At 45.5% G+C, this 26,612-nt stretch overlaps 1 protein-coding gene across 1 annotated transcript in view; it reads right to left on the bottom strand.

The window, feature by feature from the left end:
* Positions 1-10,862, bottom strand: part of hunk (hormonally up-regulated Neu-associated kinase) — a 54,273-nt gene extending 43,411 nt beyond the window's left edge. The window contains exon 1 of the mRNA XM_078232033.1: positions 10,040-10,862. Within this exon, the coding sequence (XP_078088159.1) occupies positions 10,040-10,240 (201 nt within the window). The 5' untranslated portion in view covers positions 10,241-10,862. The remainder of the gene's footprint in view (positions 1-10,039) is intronic.
* Positions 10,863-26,612: the final 15,750 nt, after the last annotated feature.

Here is a 26,612-nt window from a genome sequence, read left to right as displayed (position 1 = left end):
TCATTTCTAGCAATGGGATGCAAGTGAATCATGAGAAGAATTTTGGTGAAAGGGCGCATGGAAGTTGAGACTCAATTCAAAACGCTTCTACTTCTGCCCCATTGCCCCCACCACCCACCTCGGGCAAAAGCATCATGCTTACACACACCAAAAAAAGCCAAATTCTACATGTGCTGGAAACCTGAAATCAAGACAGAAAATGCTGGAAATATTCAGATGATGAAATGTCACGACTGAAGGATCTGCTTATTTCTTCAGAATAAACTTAAGCCCAACAGGTCCGATGTAAATACTCCTTTATTTAAGCGTCTTTTATAAGCATTTTACAGAAAGTGAAATAAGGATTACTTAAGAGAGAGAGAATGAGAGAGAGAGAGAGCAGTGAAAAGTCAGCGCTGAGATCGAACAACTCAAAACATAGTCTGGATCAAACTAAACATCGAAATGTGTCTACAATATAACTGAATCCTTATATTATTAAAAGTTGCGTACAAGCAATCTCCAGATGCATCAACAACTTGTTTCTGTGGCCATGAGAAAGCTTTTGTTTACCTTACATTGTACTTTCAGAGAATGCAGCTAAGTTTCTAGGCTGGACCCAGAATTCCAAACTGATGTGGCCAAATTAGTTTAAGTTCGCTTAAAGCATGGCACATTAGGCAGAAATAGCTTAAAATGAACGCTTTTAACTGGGCAAACCATACAGAAGATCCCACAACGATGTTAACTCAGTTTTTCTCTCCATGAATGCTGCCTGACCTGCTTAGTATTTCCAGCATTTTCTGTCTTTATTTCAAAAACAATCTATTTTGTGGTTGCGATGCCAGCTTCGCATTGATGGTGTGGAAGGCCTTGTGGTTGCTGAGTACTCCAGGAAGACTTGGAGGTCTTAATTGCCACATGGGTGCAGTCAATGATGCCCTGCAGGAAGCCAACTAGAGACGCAAACCTGAGCGCCCGCTCGTTCTAATCACCATCATCAATGATGAAGTGTACATAATCGAGTGCCCCTGGCAAATGTGGTATCAGTTGCATGTCTTCTGTATTTGTGGACCAGCTACTGCGAGGGGCCCCAGCAGAGGCCTGAAAGATGCGGGAGGCAAAGGAGTTGAGGATGGTGGTGATTTTACTGGTAAAGCATAGCCAGAAGCTCCACCCAGCAGCAGCGGGCCTGGTTCCAGCAGGCTGAAACTCATCTGCTACCATTGACAAAAGATCCTGACCCTCTTGAGACACCAGTGCTTGGACAAGTTGAGGAAGTTGACTGTCAGCCTTTCGGCCCCTGTGTTACTGACGTGGCCTGCACCAAGTTGCACCTCTCTGCTCACCCACCCCCTCTTCCCAGTGGAGATGAGTCCATGAGGAGCAGATTTCTTGCTGCCCCCATCCCGCACCCCCCCGCCCCCCCCCCCCCCCCCCCCCCCAGTATCCATGCTGCTCTGACAGGTTACAGCAACAGAATGGAGGTCAGACACCCAAACCTCCAAAGTAGTGGAAGTCACCTGTAAAGTAGTGAAATTAACCTCTCAGCAGAAGTACTGCAAGCAAAAGCCTTCCACAGAGTTAAACAGCAAAGCAGCTGTGTAGCTTCAGTATTTACTGGAGTATGTCCCTGTTCTTTCTTCAACCCTCTCAATTGCCTCTGTGTTCTCTCCTTGCTTTCACTGACAAGTTCCATGAAGCCTGTAAAACTGGTGCAGCCATCGCTAAATCCCAAAACCTACCTTAATATCGCTCTTAGTGAGATGGAATCATAGAATCCCTACAGTGCAGAAGGAGGCCATTCGGCCCATCAAGTCTGCACTGACCACGATCCCATTCAGGCCCTATCCCCATAGTCCTACTTACTTACCCGACTAACCCCGTGACACTAAGGGGCAATTTAGCATGTCCAATCAACCGAACCCGCACATACCTGTGTGATATCAATGTGCTGAAATCGACAACCCACATCTCTAAGAACACTTCCCATTGATGTGCTGGGTTTGAATGCCGAGGTTGATACGTTTGGAGCCAGCTTCACTGCACATTATCAGTTTTAGTGCTTTTAAGACCTCCCCCCCCCCCCCCCCCCCCCCCCACCCCGCCTACAACAACATCCACTCTTAAGCACTCACACTTCTGTAGAAAAAAATTCCCTCCAGTATCTCAATGGCGGCGTGGTGGCACAGTCATTAGCACTGTTGCCTCATACGCCAGGGACCTAGGTTTGTTTCCAGCCTTGAGTGATATTCTCCCCATGTTCTATAAGGTTCTATAAGTGCAGGTCAGTGGGACTAGGCAAAAAATGGTTCAGCACAGACAAGAAGGGCCAAAAGGCCTGTTTCTGAGCTGTAATTTTCTATGGTTCTATGTCTGTGTGGGTTTCCTCCGGGTGCTCCGGTTTTCTCCCACTCTCCAAAGATGTGCAGGTTAGGTGGACTGGCCATGCTAAATGACCCCTTAGTGTCCAAAGATGTGTAGGTTAGGTGGATTAGCCATGGGTGTGAAGCTTTTTCAGAGAGTCGGTGCAAACTCGATGTGTTGAATGGCCTCTTTCTGCACTGTAGGGATTCTATGGTCCTGTGGTCTGCTGAAGGTGAACAGTTACAAAAACATTACAGCCTTAGAAAAGCAATTCCTGTTACATTGGTGCCGCATTTACCTGTCGAGGCCATTGTGGTGGCAAAAGTGAGATCACCTCTTTGATGCCAGTGTATTTTTGTTGTGTGCCGCATCTATTGGGATGAGACTATCCAACCTGATATTCAATCTCATGCACATAATGGATTTGACAGCGCGCGTGTCCATTTGCCTCCCATTAGTAAACTTAGTTTAAACTACAAAGTGATTTCATCCTGAGGAGAGAACAGTGGGGAACAGCCGCAAAATGCTCACTGACAATCCAACTGCTTGAATCCATTTCACACCTTCCCTTTTCTGCTCCTGTAACAATGAAAGTTACTGCACATCATTTGCTGCCATCATGATTCTTCCCAGTTATAGGAAAATAGTCACAAGGTGTCAGCCTTGGCAAAGGAGTAAAGGAACATCGGAATAAGAGTAAACCGTTGATCCTCTTCTGTTACTAGAAACCATGATTGACCTATAACTCAACTCAATCGACCCGTCTTGGTTCCCTAACCCTTCCTATTCTTGCGTAACAAAACTCCGTCAATCTCGAGTCCTACAAATTTCAATTGATCCACCACCACGGCTTTTCGATGCTCCAGATTTCCACTCACCCTTTTGTGAAAAAAGTTGGCTCTTTAAACTCTTGCTTGACCTTGTCCTAATGTCAAGATGGCTTCCCCCTTGTTCTAGGTTCCTCCATCAGAGGAAATGTTTTCTCAGTGTTTATACAATTGAATCCCTTTATCATCTTAATCACCTTGATTAGATCATCTTTCAACCTTTGAAACTTGGAACATTCCAAACCAGGTTTGTGCATATCATTTGTGTCCTAAGGCAGCACAAGCTGCTCCAGGTTTCTACTGCAAAAGGTAAAGTCTTGGAGAATCTTCATTCCTCACTCCCAGTACTGAATTGCTTGATTTCCATGGAACCCCATTAGATAGTAGCTTGGTTGAGGCTCTCTGCGCTTGGGAAACCCCAAGCAGAAACATTCAAACCATATTCCACCGTGACTATTCCAATGTTTTCCTGACCAGTGTCCTGCCCAACACCCTTCGTAAACTTGCCTGTATCCTAGTCCCACACCAAGTCCCATTCACTCATCACCCCTGTGCACACTGACTTTATTATTCCTCCACAGGTACACTCCCTGCAGAGCCTCTATGACCTCCTCCAGCTCCACAATCCTGCACAATCTCCGTGGTCCTCCAATTCTGGCTTCTTGCACATCCCCAATTCTAATCAATCCACGATTGAAGACTATTCTTTCACCTGCCTAGGCCCCTAAGATCTGTTTTTCCCTCCCTAAAACCACTCCATCTCTCCATCTCTCTCCTCCTCCTCCTCCTCCTTTAAGTTGCTCCTTAAAAAGCATCACTTTGATGAAGTTTTTAGTCCCCCTCATATATTCGTACATGGTGCAAAGTCAAATTTGTTTGATATTGCTCCTGTGAAGCACCTTGGCAGGCACATTTAATTGCATAATTCAAGTTGTTATTGTTAGAGGGATGGAGTTTAAAAACAGCGAGGTTATGTTGCAGCTGTATAAGGCGCTGGTGAGGCCACACCTGGAGTACTGTGTACAGTTTTGGTCTCCTTTCTTGAGAAAGGATATACTGGCACTGGAGGGGGTGCAGAGGAGATTCACTAGGTTCATTCCGGAGTTGAGAGGGTTGACTTATGAGGAGAGACTGAGTAGACTTGGGCTATACTCATTGGAATTCAGAAGAATGAGGGGAGATCTTATAGAAACATATAAGATTATGAAGGGAATAGATAAGATAGAAGCAGGGAAGTTGTTTCCACTGGCGGGTGAAACTAGAACTAGGGAGCATGGCCTGAAAATAAGAGGGAGCAGATTTAGGGCTGAGTTGAGGAAGAACTTCTTCACACATAGGGTTGTGAATCTGTGGAATTCCCTGCCCAGTGAAGCAGTTGAGGCTACCTCAATGAATGTTTTTAAGGTAGGGATAGATAAATTTTTGAACAGTAAAGGAATTAAGGGTTATGGTGAGCGGGCGGGTAAGTGCAGCTGAGTCCACGAAAAGATCAGCCATGATCTTATTGAATGGTGGAGCAGGCTCAAGAGGCCAGATGGCCTACTCCTACTCCTAGTTCTTATGTTCTTATTATTGTCACTGCTTGGGAATGATGTTTCAGTAAATACTGAGTGCCGAATTTTCTCCATCCCATGATGGCGAACTCAGAGATGAGAAAAGCAGAAAAATAGGGTGAGCAGCATGGGGGTAGCTTCCCGCTCCATTCCCACTACTCCACGGAGGTGGGCAGCTAATCACATTTGTTAAAGTCTCAAATAGGGGCATTTTAAGATTTATTCCACCCAATCAGGAAGAGAACTGTTTTTATTGAGGTCTTGCTGGTTGATTCAGTTCCTCCCTTCTTTGGTGCTCTTTTTGTACATTGTGGCCAGTCAGATGGGTGCAGCTACCCATCGCCACAGGGTGTAGGCTGCCAGCTTAATGGAGGTGGTCTCACTTTGGCAGCACAGTGGATCACCACAGCCTGACGCTCTATGGCCCCAATGGCAGGACCATCAGCATGAAAGGCCACGGTTGCAGTCAAAAACTGATCGAGCAGAAAGTTTCCTATATGCCTACCAGCCTGGTTTCTGTTCATTATTGTGCTGCCCTGGGGCCCAATTAGTCCCAAGGCCAGGCCTCTGAAGCCCCTGGAAAAATCTAGCTTGACACATCCCAGTGTCCTCTTTAGACTGTGACACAGTCACCAAATAGTTTCCTGGTTAATTGGGAAAAGTGTCCATTTTTATTCCCCTCTACGATCAACCATAACCTGTGCTCTCCCCCTCCATTTGAAGAATGAGATTAGATCATTTTGTAGTCTTGTGATCTTTTACAGATGCACCACAGAAAGCATTCTTTCCAGATGTATCACAGTTTGGTATGGCTCCTGCTCTGACCAAGAGCACAGAAACTACAAAGGGTCATGAACGAAGCCCAAAGTCCATCAGACAAATCAGCGACTCACCCATTGGCACTGTCTACACTTCCCGCTGCCTTGGAAAAGCAGCCAGCATAATCAAGAACCCTACACACCCCGGAAATTTTCTCTTCAACCTTCTTCTGTCGGGTAAAAGATTCAAAAGTCTGAGATCACGTACCAACAGCTTCTTCCCTGCTGCCACAGACTTTTGAATGGACTTACCTTATATTAAGTTGATCTTTCTCTGCTCTCTAGTTATGACTGTAACACTACATTCTGCATCCTCTCCTTTCCCTCTCTATGGATGGTATGCTTTGTCTGTATAGTGCGCAAGAAACAATACTTTTCACTGTGTACTAATACATGTGACAATAATAAATCAAATTTAAAAAATCTTGAACTATGAAGATCGTTTCCACTGGGCATGTTCTTACGTTGCAGGAACCTCTTTCCACCAGCTAGCTGATTGAAATGATTGATGTAGCTCATCAGGTAAATCAGTTCGTTGGATTGAGGTTGTTAGTTCTGGTTGAAGAAGTGTTTGGATTGTTGCACAAAGTGCAGATTTTGAACTGAACGCTGTTATTACAACTCAAGCCAGTCTAGACTTAGACTAAAAATATACAGAACTATATATACCCCAAATAAGATTTAACATCAAATGACAATGAATTGACTGGAATTTTAAAAGAAAAGATGTGTTCACCTCCACTGATACGGGGTATTCTTTATTTGAATTTAAACAATACTAAGAAAGGAAAATAAGTACTCCATTAAGCATACACGGGACTACAAATTTACCAGAAAGCCAACATCTTTCAGTTTAATTGACAGCAGACCACTAGTGAATGACTAAAACTTCTTGACACACTGTCAATACCCTTTCAATTCAATTATTTTCATCCAATTAATAGCTTTTCAACAATCCCACTGCTAATTACATGTATGTATAGCACGCAAGAAACAATACTTTTCACTGCATACATGTGACAATAATAAATCAAATCAAATTAATGCCAGCATGGCTAATTAAATTAGTGCTGAATTAGGTCATTTGCATCAATACTTGCCATGATCCATAATTGTCATTCAAAGTTATCTTTCTCTGATCAAAGACCTGAAATGTTAACTTGGCTTCTCCCTCCACAGATGCTGACTGACCTGTTCAGTAATTCCAGCATTTTCTGTTTTAATTTCTCTATCAGTGGTTTTCTTTGTGTTTTGTTTTGTCTGCTTTTGCCCTCAAGCCAGGTACAGTCCCATAAGCAGCATTTTTAGCCTCCAGCGGGAAGCAGGTCCAAAGCTAGGGAATGCTTGGGAATGAAGACTCAATGTGACATTGATGTCCAATAGACAGGATTTGTGACATGATGATGGGTGGAAGTCTTGAGAGTCAGGAGGTAGCTTCTCTCAGGCTAAAATAATACAGTTCAGTATAATACCTCAGCACATGCTGCTGGAAAATACAGAGAACATGACAAAACCCATGGTCCAGACCATTGTGAGCAAAGCTGGGAATGAGGAATTGAGATTTAAAAAAACTAAATGTTGGAAATATGAAAACACTAGAAATTACAGCAAGTCCATCCTTATCTTACAAACAAAAGGGAGAGGTTGCCAGAACTCTGACCAGGAGTCTCACTCACATGTGAATGGACCTGGACAATGGTATCTGTCATAGATCAAGAGACATCTGACCAAAGATGTTCATCACAAGTTACAACAGCTCTGACCAAGGATCTCTTTTCATCTGTGACCAAAAAGGTACATCTTCGGTTAATCACATTGCTGACCAAGGAAATTCATTACAGGCTAACCACTGCAGACCAAAGGTGTCACTTGTAGGGTTACACAGTGAGTCTTATTGTGCTAATCATAAGGTGACGCAATAAGAATGGATATTATTCACATGACAAAACAGTGAAAATGGGTATTAGTCACAAGGTGACATGATCAGAATGTGTGTTCAATGCAGGGTGACAGATTGAGAATGGGCGTTTATCACAGTTTCACACTGAGAATGGGCGTCCATCACACAGAGACACACTGAGAATGGGTGATCATCACACAGTGACACACTGAGAATGGGCGTTCATCGCACAGTGACACAATGAGAATGGGTGTCCATCACACAGTGACACAATGAGAATGGGTGTCCATCACACAGTGACACACTGAGAATGGGTGTCCATCACACAGTCACACACTGAGAATGGGTGATCATCACACAGTGACACACTGAGAATGGGTGATCATCACACAGTCACACACTGAGAATGGGTGATCATCACACAGTCACACACTGAGAATGGGTGATCATCACACAGTGACACACTGAGAATGGGTGATCATCACACAGTCACACACTGAGAATGGGTGATCATCACACAGTCACACACTGAGAATGGGTGTCCATCACACAGTGACACACTGAGAATGGGCGTTCATCGCACAGTGACACAATGAGAATGGGTGTCCATCACACAGTGACACACTGAGAATGGGCGTTCATCGCACAGTGACACAATGAGAATGGGTGTCCATCACACAGTGACACAATGAGAATGGGTGTCCATCACACAGTGACACACTGAGAATGGGTGTCCATCACACAGTCACACACTGAGAATGGGTGATCATCACACAGTGACACACTGAGAATGGGTGATCATCACACAGTCACACACTGAGAATGGGTGATCATCACACAGTCACACACTGAGAATGGGTGATCATCACACAGTGACACACTGAGAATGGGTGATCATCACACAGTCACACACTGAGAATGGGTGATCATCACACAGTCACACACTGAGAATGGGTGTCCATCACACAGTGACACACTGAGAATGGGCGTTCATCGCACAGTGACACAATGAGAATGGGTGTCCATCACACAGTAACACACTGAGAATGGGTGTCCATCACACAGTGACACACTGAGAATGGGTGATCATCACACAGTCACACACTGAGAATGGGTGATCATCACACAGTGACACACTGAGAATGGGTGATCATCACACAGTGACACACTGAGAATGGGTGTCCATCACACAGTGACACACTGAGAATGGGTGATCATCACACAGTCACACACTGAGAATGGGTGATCATCACACAGTGACACACTGAGAATGGGTGTCCATCACACAGTGACACACTGAGAATGGGCGTTCATCGCACAGTGACACAATGAGAATGGGTGTCCATCACACAGTGACACACTGAGAATGGGTGTCCATCACACAGTGACACACTGAGAATGGGTGATCATCGCACAGTGACACAATGAGAATGGGTGTCCATCATACAGTGACACAATGAGAATGGGTGTCCATCACACAGTGACACACTGAGAATGGGTGTCCATCACACAGTCACACACTGAGAATGGGTGATCATCACACAGTCACACACTGAGAATGGGTGATCATCACACAGTGACACACTGAGAATGGGTGTCCATCGCACAGCCACACACTGAGAATGGGTGTCCATCACACAGTGACACACTGAGAATGGGTGTCCATCGCACAGTCACACACTGAGAATGGGTGTCCATCACACAGTGACACACTGAGAATGGGTGTCCATCACACAGTAACACACTGAGAATGGGTGTCCATCACACAGTGACACACTGAGAATGGGTGTCCATCACACAGTGACACACTGAGAATGGGTGTCCATCACACAGTAACACACTGAGAATGGGTGTCCATCACACAGTGACACACTGAGAATGGGTGTCCATCACACAGCCACACACTGAGAATGGGTGTCCATCGCACAGTCACACACTGAGAATGGGTGTCCATCACACAGTCACACACTGAGAATGGGTGTCCATCACACAGTAACACACTGAGAATGGGTGTCCATCACACAGTGACACACTGAGAATGGGTGTCCATCACACAGTGACACACTGAGAATGGGTGTCCATCACACAGTAACACACTGAGAATGGGTGTCCATCACACAGTGACACACTGAGAATGGGTGTCCATCACACAGTCACACACTGAGAATGGGTGTCCATCACACAGTAACACACTGAGAATGGGTGTCCATCACACAGTGACACACTGAGAATGGGTGTCCATCACACGGAGACAGAATTCTGACCGGTATCTAACAGAAGTGACTGTACTTTGGCCGGGAGTGTCCATCGGGAATTGACAGACCGCTGACCAGTAGTATCCAGCTCAATCTTTAACTTGTCTCCCTCCAACTGCCTCTTCCAACATCTCTGGGGAAATATGGAAAGGGGGCAACTTATTGAACGCACTTTAACTCTTGTCCAGTGAAGCTAATTCTGGAAACACTCCTGTCTGCCTGGTTTCCCTTGTACGTGGGAAACATTTTTTAAAAATTCCTTTTCCTAATGATTCAGCCAAAAGAAGAATCCACGTGTCGGCAAAACTCAAAAGTAGAAGCGAGAAAAAAGGGAAATTACCTTTTCACCAGTCAGGACGTGTAATCCTTCTCTAACCTTGGCGAAGGAACCCTCTCCCAACTTCCTCCCTATCAGGTAGCTGCCCACACGTTTGGTGTGGTGGAAATTCCGGATCGATTCCCGGGAGACGTGGGAGACGGAGAGTGGCAGGGAAGCTGGCGAGCTGGACATGCGGAGTTGTGCCAGGGCGGAGGCTGGCATCCTGGGGCTGGCCCTCACCCTGGAGGAGGGGGGTAGCTACTTGCCTCGATCTTCCAGCACCGCCGGTGCCCCGCGATCAGAGGGCGGGGGGGGGAGAGGGAGCAGCCAGAGACCAAACAGAGAATGAATTGCCAGCAGTAAGAGTGATGCAGACAAAAGAAAGGCAGCCAACAAAGCCCATTAAAGGGCACAGACTCCGGGGAAAGCTTCCAGTTCCCGACCAATATCCTCAAGCCGATTGCATTTTCTTTTTTTTTCTTCTTCTGTTGCTTCTTCTCCCAAGTTTTTTCAATGTTTACATCCCAGGCGCTTGATAAGTAGTAGTTCTGTCAGACTGCCAGAGCAGGAGAATATTTCCTGTTCAGTGGGGTGAGTCCAGTCAACTTTCAGAGTGCTGTAACTCTCTACATTTCTCTCTCTCTCTCCAGTTATTCCCCATAGGCTGACTTGTCTCTCCCCCTTTATTTACTCTGGTTGATTCTTCCAGCTCCTGGTCAGATGCCACTTTGCCAGGGTGGACAGAGAGAATGTTGTAGATGTGTGGTTTAGTAGCACTGAATGGAGCTCTCTCTTTCTCTCTCTGTGTGTGTGCGGTTGCTCACACAGATACACACTCAACTACAGGGGGAAAAAAATCCACTGCTGATTTCATCTTTTAAACTTCTCAGATTTCCAGAAGGCGGGATAGAGCGAGCCTGGCCTCTTCCTTTTGTAAACGGCCAGAGAGGAATGATTCCTCTCTCTCTGGAGTTAGTTTTTTTCCCCATTTCCTTTCCCATTTGATTACGCCTTGTCCTCCCCCCCCCCCCCACCCCCATCACCCTTCCCCCCCCCCCCCATCACCCTTCCCCCCTCCCCCCCACAACATTTCATAAATTGTAACTTTCTGGAACCCACTCTTTAATCTACTTCATTTGAAATTCCCTCCTTTTTTTTCTTGTTATCCACTAACTGTTTTCCCTCCCGCTTTTATTGTGTTTAATTTCTTTCACCCCCCCTCCTCCCCAGTTTCTCACTTTCACGGTAGCACAGTGGGTTAGCACTGCTGCTTCACAGCACCAGGGACCCGGGTTTGATTCCCGGCTTTGGTCACTGTCTGTGTAGAGCCTGCACGTTCTCCCCGTGTCTGTGTGGGTTTCCTCCGGGTGCTCCGGTTTCCTCCCACAGTCTCGAAAGACGTGCTGGTTAGGTGCATTGACCCGAACAGGCGCCGGAGTGTGGCGACAAGGGGAATTTCACAGGAACTTCATTGCAGTGTTAATGTAAGCCTTACTTGTGACTGATAAATAAACTTTTTAACTTTCTTCTGCTGCTCCAACTTTATTTTAAGGGAGTTGGGTGGGGGGGGGGGAGGAATTATTTATATGTTTTCTCTTTCTCCCAGTGGACTTTCACCCTCACTACCTTTAATGCTGAGTTCCCTCCACCCCTTCCTCTTGATGTTTTGCTCTTTGCCCTCATCCCTGCATCTAATTTTCGCCCTCTGTCTTCATCGCTCCACTTCCTCTGATTTTCCACCTTGCCTGTTTACTCCTCTTCCCCCCATTTCTTTCACCATGTCAGCTCTTTCGTTCTTCTTCCTCTTCCCTCCGTTTGTTTGTAATTTTCACCTGTTTTGACCCTCACTTTTGAGGCATCTACTTCTTCCTCCTCGCCAAAACAGAAAATGCTGGAAAATCTCAGCAGGTCTGACAGCATCTGTGAGGAGAGACAAAGTGTCATCTAGACTCAAAACATTGGCTCTATTCATTCCCCACAGATGCTGTCAGACCTGCTGAGATTTTCCAGCATTTTCCGTTTTTCTTTCAGATTCCAGCATCTGCAGTATTTTGCTTTTATTTCTTCCTCCTCCACGATTTTCTTCAGTCTCCCTTCCTGCCTGTGATGAGCACTTGCTCTCAGCTCTCTTCCCCCTCACTGAGGTGGTCGCGCTGATTGAGGGATATTTGATTTGATTTATTATTGTCACATGTATCGGGATATAGTTAAAAAGTATTATTTCTTGCACAAAGCATACCGTTCACAGAGTACATAGAGGAGAAGGAAAGGAGAGGGTGCAGAATATAGTGTTACAGTCAAAGCTAGGGTGTAGAGAAAGATCAACTTAATATGTGGTAGGCCCATTCAAAAGTCTGATGGCAGCAGGGAAGAAGCTGTTCTTGAGTCGGTTGGTATGTGACCTCAGACCTTTATATCTTTTCCCGATGGAAGAAGGTGGAAGAGAGAATGTCCGGGGTGCGGGGGGGTCTTTGATTATGCTGGCTGCTTTTCCGAGGCAGCAGGAAGTGTAGACGGTGTCAATGGATGGGAGGCTGGTTTGCATGATGGACTGGGTTACGTGCACAACCCTTTGTAGCTTCTTGCGGTCTTGGGCAGAGCAGGAGCCATACCAAGCTGAGATACATCGGAAAAGGATGCTTTCTATGGTGCATCTGTAAAAATTGGTGAGAGTCGTAGCGGACATGCCAAATTTCCTTAGCCTTCTGAGATAGTAGGGGCATTGGTGAGCTTTCTTGGCTATAGCAGTTATCCGTCATATCCGGTTTCATTAAACAATTGCCCCACCGCCTCCGAGTATGGAGGCACTATGTGTATCAACCTACAATCCTTCCAATGCAAGCCAATGGTTTGAGGTAAGAATGGGAGAGATTCCTGGCCAGCCATGTGTTTGAAAACTGGATGCTCTATCATCACTATCCACAACTCCAGGTACAACATGCATGGAAAAGAATATTTTGCCACAGCAAACTGGGGCAGAATTTTCAGGAAGTGTCAGGGGGTGGGGGGGGGTGTTTTCACCTGCTGACTAATAAGCCGGCGAGAGACCCGCACTGCATTCTTTCAGGCAGGCCCACCAGATCATTATTTTATTTATTATTATTTTATTATTTATTAATGTCACAAGTAGGCTTACATTAACACCGCAATGAAGTTACTGTGAAAATCCCCTAGTCACCACACTTCGGCGCCTGTTCGGGTGCACGGAGGGAGAATTTAGCATGGTCAATGCACCTAACCAGCACATCTTTTGGACTATGGGAGGAAACTGGAGCACCCGGAGGAAACCCACACAGACACAGGGAGAACGTGCAGACTCCGCACAGACAGTGACCCAAGCCAGGAATTGAACCTGGGTCCCTGGCGCTATGAAGCAGCAGTGCTAACTACTGTGCCACTGTGCCACTCCTTTACAAGCCAATTGGGCAGTGGCATGGCCCATGGTGGGCCTTGCCCTGAAATCAAGACCCGAGGGCAGAAGCTTCACTACCGACAGTTACTGGCCAATCAGAGGTTGGCAACTCTTGCACTCATCAGGGGATTGGTGTGGTTGTTGCTGGAAGGACAGGCACTGGAGCCTCAGAATCGTCAAAAAGCCTAGGCCACAGTTAAGTAATTGGTGTGGTGCTGGCTGGGTGGGGGGGGGGGGGGGGGGGGGGGTGGGCGGGGCGAAGGCAGGGTGGTGGCTCTGAAAGGCCCTGCTCCTTCCCAATATCCAGACCCATTGATCGAGGGACTGCCCCCTCCAGACGGGACTAGCTGGCTGCATGGTTTTGCTAACATACATGCCACATGGCAACAGGCCCGCCCTCCAATGGGTCAATACCAGCGGTGGCGGGACCAGGTCATTAATGGCCTTGATTGGCAGTGGGGCAGGAGGGTCAGCCATGGGCCTTCCCACTCGGAACCTATTTCTGGGAAGGGGCAGGATTCTGCTACACCGCCAACCTGCCTTTCCCACCTCCAAGCTAGCCACCAGTGAGAGCAGAAAATTCCACCCTTAAACTCCCTGAGTGAACTGGAACATGCCAAATTATATTTAATTGGTCAATATCTGTATGGGTGGTGTCATCTAATTATTCTTTCATATTTTGCAAAGACTTATTATTTGTGGACACAAAGAATAGTTATGTTTTTATTATGACAGGACAGAAGTGTCTCAATAGCATGCATTATTGGGGAAAATAGTGCAAGGACAGAAGTGTCTCAATAGCATGCATTATTGGGGAAAATAGTGCAATAACTTTCATCATAACGGGAGATTTTTCTAAAACACCTTATCGGTTGAGGCAATTATAGCACTGTTCAATCGTTTTCCAAAACTTCTGACCATCATATTTTCCTTTCAGCATCTTTGTAATGTTACTTTGTAACTTTGTGTTAGCGTTTTGCTGATTCTAGAATGACACACTGATTTAGGTATATTGGAAAGGTGTAGAATGCCACGGTTGATAATATTGTTGAAATAGCCCCAAATCATCAGGCAAATGGCAAAGTGTTGGGAGGTTTAGCCTATAGAAATTACAGGGAAGGTTTTAACAGACTTAAAGCTCATCCACTTGCACCAAGTAAAAATCCAAGCTTGACCTTTCCTTTAAAGAGAACACAATACTTACAAAGTGTCAGCTTGACTCAGCTGTTAACACCTTTGAGTCAGCATTCTGCAGCTTCAGTGCTCTCCAGGATCACAGTGAAGGAGTCATCCTCCAGACCAAACCAAGGTCCGCTCTGTTCATCTGAGCGTTTAAGGTCTCCTGGTCTCATCTGAAGAACAACAATGAAACCTCCCAGTGCCCTGCCAAGCATTCCTTCCTCAACTGAGACTGCTCAGTCATTTCATTTGTGAGACTATTGTTATGTGTGCGGGGCGTAACCCGTTAAGAGGACAGGTCAGGTGACCCGGACGTGGGGTGACCTGCCCCAGAAAACTTCCCCTACAGCCACTCGAGGGCTGGAGTGAGAGGAGTGCAGTTCATCAAAACAGTTCATCAATAAACCCTACTGTTCTTGTGGCTTGCCTTTCCATGTGACTTCTTTCCCTCCCCCCACCAGTTCTTTCAGACTTCACAATCATGCCACGTGCAAAACAGGTGTATTTTCCTACATAACATAAAAGTGATAATAATTGTATGTGAAGCACCTTGGAAAGTTTCTGGCTCTTTCTGAGTGTACAACAGGTAATGTAACTGGACTCGTACTCCAGAGACCCAGATTAATAACTCATATAATTTGGCATGTCAGCTACGACTCTCACCAAGTTTTACAGATGCACCATAGAAAGCATTCTGTCTGGTTGTACCACAGCTTGGTATGGCTCCAGCTCTGCCCAAGACCGCAAGAAACTACAAAGGTCATAAATGAAGCCCAGTCCATCAGGCAAACCAGCCTCCCATCCATCGACTCTGTCTACACTTCCCACGGCCTCGGAAAAGCGGTCAGCATAATTGAGGACGCCACGCACCCCGGACATGCTCTCTTCCACCTTCGTCCGTCAGGAAAAAGATATAAAAGTCTGAGGTCATGTACCAACCAACTCAAGAACAGTTTCTTCCCTGCTGCCATCAGGCTTTTGAATGGACCTACTTCACACTAAGTTGATCTTTCTCTACACGCTAGCTATGACTGTAACTGTATAATGCACAAGAAACAATACTTTCACTGTATACTAATACATGTGACAATAGTAAATCAAATCAAATCAAGATATGAGTTGTTCATGGGGTGTAGGCATCTCTAGTTGGGCCAGCATTTATTGCCCATCCCTGAGGGGATTTAAAAGTCAATCACATTGCTGTGGGTCTGGAGTCACGTGTAGGCTAGACCAGGTAAGGATGGCAGATTTCCTTCCCTAAAGGATGTTAATGAACCAGATGGTTTTTTCTGACACACAACAATGGTTTCATGGTCTTCACTGGATTTTTTAATTCCAGATTTCTTTTAATTTAATTCAAATTCCACAACCTGCCATGGTGGGATTCAAACCCAGATCCCCAGAGCATTCCCCTGGGTCTCTGCATTACTAGCCCAGTGACAATACCACTATGCCACCACCTTCCCTCAATCCACCAGGGCTGTTGTGGAACTTAAATTCAATTTAACAAATAAATCCAGAATTTAAAACCTACCATTAGTAATGGGGATCATGAAACTACAGGATTGTTGGTAAAACTCATCTGGTTCACTAATATCCTTGAGGGAAGGAATTCCATCATCCTCACCTGCTCTGGCCTACATGTGACTCCAGATTCACATCAACGTGGTTGACTCTGAACTGCTCTCCAAAGTGGAAAGTTACTGAGTTGCATTCAAGAAGGCAGTTCACCTCCACCTTCTTAAGGGTAATTGGGATGGGCAATGTACAGGGAGATGCACGCCCTGTAATGGAAATATTGCAATGTTTGTCATGTTCTGAGCACTGAACTGAAACACCTCAGAGCGCACCTTGATCTCGGTAGAAAATGTGAATATCATGGCACTTTACTGTTATAACAATTTGAGGATGTTTTGAAATGTGCGTGTTAGAGTTTCAATTAAAACTCATTTTCAGCTTTCGACTCACATCGCTTCTTGTCCTTTTGGCTAAGATCAAGCATCAGATCAGGCCCGAGATAGGGCGCAATGGTTTTTCTTATCAGCTTGGATCTTGTTTGTCTCTCTTATGGGTACCATGAAGCGGATTCAATTTGAATTTGTTTTTTGGAGCAAGCAAGGAGATGGATTCGGGTCTTTGATTTGATTTGATTTATTATTGTCACATACAGTGAAAAGTATTGTTTCTTACGCGCTACACAGACAGAGTATGCTGTCATAGAGAAGGAAAGGAGAGAGTGCAGAATGTAGTGTTACAGTCATAGCTAGGGTGTAGGGAAAGATCAACTTAATGCAAGGTAGGTCCATTCAAAAGTCTGACGGCAGCAGGGAATAAGCTGCTCTTGGTACGTGACCGCAGACTTTTGTATCTTTTTCCCGACGGCAGAAGGTGGAAGAGAGAATGTCCAGGGTGTGTGGGGTCCTTAATTATGCAGGTTTGCAGGGTCAACTCTGCACATTGGCTTTGTAACTTTAAGAGTGGAGTAAAAATGTTAAAACTCTCACCTCAAGTGCAAAGGTTGTGAGTCCAAGCCCTACCTAACTTAAATACCTTTGCACTATTGTAATGAAATATCTGTAATTTTCTTTACTACATTGAAGCAACCCAGAGTGCAACATGCTCCATGTAGAGAACCTGAATATTATTACACTTTGCGTGATGTTTGTTATTGTTCTTTCAGATTTTTTACGAATAAAGTATTTTTTTGCAACCAAAAAAAAGTAATCAAGATAGGCAATAAATGCCAGCCTTGCCAGCGACACCCACAAACTGTGAACAAATAAAAATAAATTCTGAAGTTTTTAGTGTAAAATATTTTAAAGTAACAAGAACTCAGGTTGGGAGGTAATGCTTTATTTTTTTTTAAATTAAACATTCTACCTCAGCAATGGCATTGAATGTAAACCACTTGTCTATATTGAGGATGTATTTTATGTGTACAGTTGGCATGCCTGAGGGCTGATGTTCAGCGATGGTTCTTGTAGCACACAATACAACAGCTGGAATTCATCAGCTGTAGTTTCCAGTCAGGCAACTCCTTTCGTGAACTCTGTTCACTTTAGATCTAAGTTGTGGATCATGGCATTGCAACATGCCTAGTCTTCCAAACACGAGAGACTGTTTACAGACTAGATTCATGCATAGAAAAAAAAACGTCAATGCATAATTAAGTCACTTCTCCAGATTACATAAGCATTAAACTGTGTTTATTCTCTGATGTTAGATACCTTTGTATTGAGCACATTAAACAGTTCAAAAGGGTTACAATAACTTTCATGCAGAAGAAAGACATTGTTATCATTTAGCTTTCGTATTTGAAATTTGTACATATTGGTGGCAGCAAAAATATCACCCCCCACGCTTGCACAATGGTTTGCACTGCTGCCTCACAGTGCCAGGGGACCCGGATTCAATTCCGGCCTTGGGTGACTGTCTGTGTGGAGTTTGCACGTTCTCCCCGTGTCTGCATGGGTTTCCTCCGGGTGCTCCGGTTTCCTCCCACAGTCCAAAAATGTGCGGGTTAGGTTGATTGGCCATGCTAAAATTGACTCTTAATGTCAAGGGATTAGCAGGGCAAATATGTGGGGTTACGGGAATAGGACCTGGGTGGGATTGTGGTTGGGTGCAGACTTGATGGGCCAAATGGCCTCCAGCTGCACTGTAGGGATTCTATGATTCTATGATAGTCTTCAAGATATGTCCTTAAGGTTCTGAAAAAGAGAATAATCCAAAACAATCTGCACCCTTTCAGCTATATTCATGCCAATATCCTATATTAAATGCATTGCTAATGTTTATGACTTGATGATAAAATGTCATGTGTATTAACAGGATGGTTTCATTGATACTGCCTTAAAAATAAACTGTTATAAAACACACACACAGATTGTTGGGCATGTTGCTTACAATGACACTGCTGTGCTAAGGTCCATGAATTTGTCCTCTACCCGAGCAGTATGATTAAATTTGGTAAAACCTGTTTGAGCTTTTTGTATTCAAGAAAAGCTGGTACACTTTCTGACACAAAGCAACACAACACATGTTTATTGCACTGATATTGTGCATTAAAGTAGCTCCTACATTCTGATCCTGCTGAATAGAATTATGATTAATACCAAGAAATATATACTTGAACTATGTACTGTTGAAAAAGGAGACATGCCGTTGAAGCTTTTCACCTTGGGCTCATCAGGACAAATGCAAGGAAACCAAATTTCAAAGGGAGCACAAACAGAAAATGCTGGAAAAGCTCAGCAGATTCGGCAGCATCCGGATCGAAAGAAAAACAGAAAAAAAAACCCTCAGAAAATCCCCTCTTATACAGTATATAATTCAACACAATTCTCCCTCACTTTAACACTGAAGAAGAGTCGTACAGATTCAAAACATTAAATCTGTTTCTCTCTCCTACAGAAAACTTCCAGGCCTGCTGAGTTATTCCAGAATTTTTTGGTTTTGTTTCAGGTTCCAACATCTGCCGTAATTTGCTTCTATTCAATGGGAATATACCGTATAACAAAATGTTGCTGATTGGTTGACAAGTTGACTCTGATAGGTCGAGGTATTGCCATCGAGCCATTGTCCACCGACCAAAGAAAAAGCCACAAAGGACAGGTTTCTGCTTTTTTTTTATTTGTTCATGGGATATGGGCATCGCTGGCTGGGCCAGCATTTATTCCCCATCCGTGAGGGCATTTAAGTGTTAGCTACATTGCTATGGTTCACATGCAGGCCAGACCAGGTTAAGGATGGCAGATTTCCTTCCCTAAAGGACAGTAGTGAACTAGATGGGTTTTTATGTCAATCAACAATGGTTTGATTGTCATCGGGAGACATTTAATTCCAGATTTTCATTAAATTCAAATTTCACCATCTGCTGTGGTGGGATTCAAACCCATGTCCCCAGAGCATTACCCTGGGTCTCTGGATTACTAGTCTAGTGACAATACCATTACACCACTGCCTCCAGCCTTCGGAACATATGTAGCTTTGAATAAGTGTAAGTGGCCACATTGCGAGCCCAATAGATAATCTTAAATTGATTGGTAGTGTAATACTTAATATACATGGACTTGTCTCCAATTGTGGAACCACATCTGACATTAGTTATTATTTCCTGAATTTTGCAAGCATTGGCTGGTTGAGTATGGACAGTAATCTGCCTATTGCGAACAATCAAAGGGATATACTGCTTGATATGCTACCCCAGTCATTGGAGAATAGAATGAATGATACAGGACTTTGTGATGTGCCGACTTCTTGGGTAGGTGTCACAGCTATTTCAGTCCCTGGTAACACCTGGAGAAAAAGGGAAAAGAGAAAAATTCAGTCGCTTACTTACACCCGTTCATGTAACACTGACAGGACCATACTGCAGTACATATTATTCTGCTTTAGTGATAGCAAATAAGTGAGTGACCAATCAGGAAGTGAACAATATAAGAGAAACTCAGTACTTGACCCTTGCTGAAGATTCACTTTCACCCTTGCTTCTTTTTTACTTCCAGACCTGGCTATTCTATGTCACTCCTGGCCAGCCTCCCACATTCTGGGTGGGATTTTCCATCCCTGCTCATCCCAAGACCGGAAAATCCCGCCCGAGGTCAACGGACCTTTGCTTGGTCCTGTCCCATCCGCTACGATTCCCATGGCAGGCGCAACGGAAATTTCCACCCCCTATCTTCCGTAAACTTGAGGCCATCCAAAACTCTTCCCTTGTCCTTACTCTCACCAAGTCCCATCCTCGCTGACCTACACTGACTCCTGGTTAAACAATGCCTCAACTTTCAACTTTTTACCCCGGTTTTCAAATCCCTCTCTCTCTGGCCTGTTCCCTCCTCATCCCTGTAATCTCCTGCAGCCCCAGAACCTTCCACAATCACTGTACTCATCTAATCCTGGACTCTTGAACATCCCTGATTTTAACTGCTTCACCATTGGTGGTTGTGCCTTCGACTGCCGAAGTCCGAAGCTCTGGAATTCTTTCCATGAACCTCTCCAGCTCTTTGAGCTTTTGCTCACCCGCTTTAATATCACTTCATGTGGCTTGGTGTCAAATTTGCTTGCAGTGGCACCTTGGGTTGTTTTATTATATTCATGGCACTGTATGAATAGAAACTTCTTGTTGTTACTCCGTTTATTTGAGGCTGAGATGCCCAGTATGACCTGCCCAGATATTAGATCATCCTCCTCCAGTGCAGATCTGTTTCCACCAGCATTGAGCCAACAGAACAATTTTGATAAAATCATAGAATCCCAACAGTGCAGAAGGAGGTCATTTGGCCCATCAAGTACAGACAACTATCCCACAGAGGCCCTATCCACGTAACTCCATGTATTTACCCTGCTAATCCCCCTGACACTAATGCTGCTATTTTACAACCTTGCTCGGGTGAGGCTCATAAAATCCCGCCCAAGGCCAAGGGAGGATTCCATTCTGCAAGCCTCACCACCCCGGAATCAAGGGTCAATTTAACTTGACCAATCCACCTAACCCGCATATCTTTGGACTGTGGGAGGAAGCTGGAGCACCCGGAAGAAACCCACGCAGACACTGAGAAAACATGCAAACCACACACAGAGAGTGACCCAAGGCCAGAATTGAAACTCGACTCCCTGGTACTGTGAGACAGCTCTGCTGACCACTGCTCCACTGTGTCACCACCAATAAAATGTTGTAACCTAAAAGAGTGTGCATACCCTTGCTTTGTACCATAGAGATTGCAGATAATAGATTACAACCACCAACTGCAGGCAATCTGTCACATCCACCTGAGCATGAAATTCACCTGCACATGATCCTGCAAACCTATACTGTTCCTTCATGACCATTGTGTGATGGCGTCCATATCCAGTACAAGGAAATAAGCCTTTTTGACAGACTCATGAGAGCACTACACGCCTAAAATTACTGCTGATGATAATGATGCATGAATACTTAATATGTTCATTTGGCATTCCTGTCCTCTGTTTCATAACTGGCTAACCTTAAAGGTTAACACCATCAAATAGTGTGATTCAAATACATTAACCATTCACTATGGTCACCAAATCTAAATTGTAGTCTCAAGTCTTTTAAGATTTTAAGAACAGAAAATGTTTGAAGTGCACAGCAGTTTGATTGACTTCTAAAAGAATAAAAAGCAGTTAAGCGCTCTGGGTGCAACCCTGCAAAAAAGATCACAAGGATCATGGGGCGGTTGATGCTGAAGGCGATCTAGCAGTCTTGGTAGGCTAGAGGTTCAACGCATCCAACCATCACTGGGCAGCAGTTTAATCCAATGGCATGCTGGATTGTAGCCAAAACAGTCGGCAATGATGGAAAAATTGGACTAGGCCTGATATCGGTGCTGCCATCGTGTTGAGAAGGCTTGGACGGAAGGTATAAAACAGTAAAAGAGGGGACAGACAGGGCTCCCAGATTTTTGGACACAGCACTAAAAGCCATAGTGATGAAGGTGGAATGGGGAGAGATGAAATGTTTCCACAGGAGACCTTCAGGAGGAGAATAGAGTGGGAGCCAATGGGTAAAGAGGTCAGTTCACAGAGTCTAATCCGAAAGACCTGGCTGCCATGTTGGAAATGCCCAAGGCCTCAAGGAGATAGTCAAAGTCAGTGGCTGCATCATCAAATGACATCTCCTAGCCACTGCCAATCTTTCACACTGTTCGAAGCACCACAGCCCAATCACTCACCTATCAGATATCAGCACTCGTGTCTAGCATTCAGAGGTTTAACCTCACTGCAACAACGCGGCCAGCTTCATACTTACCTCCCATTGCCTACACATTACTCCAGCTATTCATCAATAGCGGAGGCATCAACCAAACATATTTCAACACACCCACTGACAGTCTTCACTCCTTCTTGCAGGACATTCTGGATCATAACCACAGGGGGGCAGCAGAGAACTGGCATCAGGCATTCTGTCCCTCTGGAGAAGATGGTGCTCTATATCATGAGGCGGGTTGTGACTGAGGCCATTGCATCCAGCATCGCCGAGAACACTCTGGTTAGGTGCATTGGCCATGCTAAATTCTCCCTCAGTGTACCCGGACAGGTGCCGGAGTGTGGCGACTAGGGGATTTTCACAGTAACTTCATTGCAGTGTTAATGTAAGCCGACTTGTGACACAAATAAATAAACTTTAAATTCCTGCTTTCTGACAATGGTGAGTTGCTTTCACTCAGCTCCCTTCCTTCACCCCAAACTTCCCCTTCTGCATTTGTGCTTTCAGATGCCAAAGACAGTATGTCTTACCCAGGCCCTCTCCCCTGCCCTATCCTTGTAACCCTGCATATTTAAGACGACTAATCCACCTAATCTACACATCCCTCCACTACGGGGTAATTTAGCATGGCCAATCCAACTAACGTGCACATCTTTGGACTGTGGGAGGAAACCAGAGCGTCGGGAGGAAACCCACGCAGAGTTACAGGGAGAAAGTGCAGACTCCACACAGACAGTGACCCGAGGCCAGAATTGAACCTGGGTCCCTGGCACTGTGAGGCAGCAGTGCTAACCACTCTGCCACCTTGCCACTTTGTTTCTTGTCACTCAGCCAATTTTGTATTCATGCTGCTCCAGTCCCTTTTATTCCATCGGTACTAAAGTTGCTGACAAGTCTGTTTTGCGACACTTTGCCAAATGCCTTTTGGACATCCACCTAAACCACATCCACAGCATTACCCTCATCAACCCTCTCTGTTACCTCATCAAAAAACTCAAACCAGTTAGTTCAACATTCTTTACCCTCGACAAATCCATGCTGGCTTTCCTTAATTAACCTGCAATAGCCCAAGTGATTATTTATTTTATCCCAAATTATCGAATCTAAAAGCTTCCCCACACCATGCTTAAACTGACTAACCTACAGGTACTGGGCTTAATTTTATTCCCTTTTAGAACAAGGATGCAACATTGCAATTCTCCAGCCCTCTAGCACCATTCCCAAGTCTAAGGATGATTGGAAAATCATGGTCAGTGCTTCTGTAATTTCCACTCTCATTTCCTTCAGTATCCTGGATGCATCTCAAATGGTCTTGATGCCTTGTCAATTTTTAAGTATGGACTACCTATCCAATATCTCCTCCTTATCAATTTTAAACCCTTCAAGCATCTGAACTTATTCCTCTTTTACAATGACCTAGGCAGCATCTTCTTCCTTGGAGAAGACAGATGCAAAGCATTCACTTGATACCTCAGCCATGCCCCCTGTCTCCATGCCTAAAACCCTTTTTATCCCTACTCAGCCCCACTCTTTTTTTAAATTCATTCATTAATTCATTCATGGCATGTCTACTTCACTGACTAGGCCAGCATTGATTGCCCATCCCTAAATGCTCTTCAGAAGATGGTGATGAGCTGCCTTCTTGAAGCACTACACCCACAGTGCTGTTAGCGAGGGAGTTCCAGGATTTTGAACCAGCAATAGTGAAGAAAAGGCGATTTATTTCCATTTTAGGATGATAGCTTGGAGGGGAATTTCCAGGTGATGATGTTCCCATGTATCTGCTGCCCTTGATCTTTCACTATTTATAGGCCTGGAGAAGACTTTTGGTTTCCTTTTTATATGAGCTGCCAGTCTCTTCTCATGCATCCTCTTTGCTTCTCTTGTTTGCTTTTTCAATTACCCTCTGTACCTTTTATATTCTGCTTGCTTCTAATCTGTCAAAAGCTCACCTTTTCTGCTTCAATCTTAATCTCTACCTCTTTCATCATCCAATGAGCTCTGGACTTGTTAACCGTACCTTTCCCATGTGTGGGAATGTGCCTTCGCTTTATTTGAACTCTCTACTTTGAGAGCAGCTCATTGCTCACTTGCAGTTTGGCCTGCTCTGACATGAATTTATCTGGGCCATATCCATTCTGGGAGCAGGGAATGGCAATGATACAATACAGTAAGAAGTCGCACAGCACCAGGTTAAAGTCCAACAGGTTTATTTGGTAGCAAAAGCCACTAGCTTTCGGAGCGCTGCCCCTTCGTCAGGTGAGTGGGAGTTCTGTTCACAAACAGGGCATATAAAGACACAGACTCAATTTACAAAATAATGGTTGGAATGCGAGTCTTTACAGGTAATCAAGTCTCAAAGGTACAGACAACGATGATAGTCTCCACATCATGATACAATGCACCAGCAAGTACTTCAACCAACTCTACACCATTGAAAGAAAGTCAAAAGCACCTCACTTGAAAGTTGCATGGTTAACCCTTTAAATAAAAAGCCTGGGGAAGGGGTGTGGAGGTGGGGGGAGAGTGAGGAGGGAGTGGGGTTCTCTCATGCAACTGCAAGGGATTAAGAGTGGGCATTGACAGAACTGCCTGGTTTCTAAGGGCAGACCATGTGCCAAATCAGCACTCCCGTCCTCACACTCGATCTCTATTTTCTCAGGAGACCAAGCAAATTTGGCATGTCCACTACAACTCTCACCAGCCTTTACAGATGCACCATAGAAAGCATTCTTTCTGGTTATATCACTGTTTGGTTTGGCTCCTGCTCTGTCCAAGACCGCAAAAAACTACAAAGGGTCGTGTACAAAGCCCAGTCCGTCACTCAAACCAGCCTCCCATCCATTAAGACCGTCTATACTTCCTGCTGCCTCAGAAAAGCAGCCAGCATAATCAAGGACCCCACACATCCTGGACATGCTCTCTTTCAGCTTCTTCCATTGCAATAAGGATACAAAAGTCTGAGATCACGTACCAACCGACCCAAGAACAGCTTCTTCCCTGTTGCTGTCAGACTTTTAAATGGAGCAACCTCGCATTAAGATGATCTTTCGCTGCCCCCCTATCTGTGACTGTAACACTACATTCTCCACTCCTTTCCTTCTCTATGCTTTGTCTGCATAGCATGCAAGAAACAATACTTTTCACTGTATCTCAATACATGTGATAAATCAAATCTACTCAATCTCTCCTCATAGGAGGATACCATCACCCCAGGAGCCAGTCATCACAGTCAGCAGTCCAGTGAGCCAAAGATGCTACAGGTCACATATCTCAGCTATGTCACAGGAAACACTGGGGGCGATTCTCCCAAAAGTGCTGATTTGGCAGGAAAAATGGTGTAATTCACAACTGTATTCTCAGTGGGAGTTTGGACTCGAACCTCCCCACACCCCGTGTAATGCAGGGGTCACAATCGTGAATATCATTAAAAGCTCAGGGGGGGGCGGGGCCTATTCACACCGAAATCTGATAGTTCTGGAACTCTGCGCATGCGCAGTGGCCCCGGTCTGTCAGACTCCCCGTTTGTTGGCCAGCTCGATTGCTGGCCAGCCCGGGACCCTCACAGTGCTGCCCCTCCAGCCCTCCCCGATTATGGCCCCCACAATCATTCCTGGGCCAGCCCTGATCCACCCCCCGTCCCGGAGCGCCCCGATATCCAGCTGCCCGCACCCAGCAGTGGCGATCCCCCCAACCCCTCAACCTGGCAGAACCCCCCCCCCCCCCCCACCCACTGACCCCACCTCCCTCCCCGACGGGAGGTAGACCCCAACCATGGGAGGCAGAGACGCCCCCGGCAGACCCCACCCCCCCCAGCCCACTCTTATCGATGGCCTCCCTCCAGCCCCGACTGATCTTGTCTGCAGAGTGGCAGCAGGACCCCCCACCCCCACCGATCACCCCTAGGCCTCGCCCACAATAGGCCCCCCTTGGCACTGCCCGATGCCTGGTGGACACTGCCAAGGTGCCCCCTGGGCATGGATACTTTGCCACTTGAGCAGTGCCAGGGGGCACAGGCTGGCACTGCCAGGGTGCCCATGCCCAGGGGGCATCACCCACTCCCCCCGCCGCCCGACCCCCTGGGGGCCCCCGATTGGCCCCCCTTCACTCCGGCGGGATCTCCCACCAGTTCCCCGAACATGGGGAGTTACTCTAAACTCCTGGTGGGGCGGGAGATGCTATCGGGCCCGGCAAGTTCAGTGCTGGACCAGATAATGACACTTAAACTACATTTAAAATACATTTTAAAAAGATTAAAATCACTTACATCTCTT

The sequence above is a fragment of the Mustelus asterias genome, chromosome 17 (assembly GCF_964213995.1).
Source record: "Mustelus asterias chromosome 17, sMusAst1.hap1.1, whole genome shotgun sequence".
Classification (NCBI taxonomy): domain Eukaryota; kingdom Metazoa; phylum Chordata; class Chondrichthyes; order Carcharhiniformes; family Triakidae; genus Mustelus; species Mustelus asterias.
This window is presented reverse-complemented; position numbering and strand designations above follow the sequence as displayed.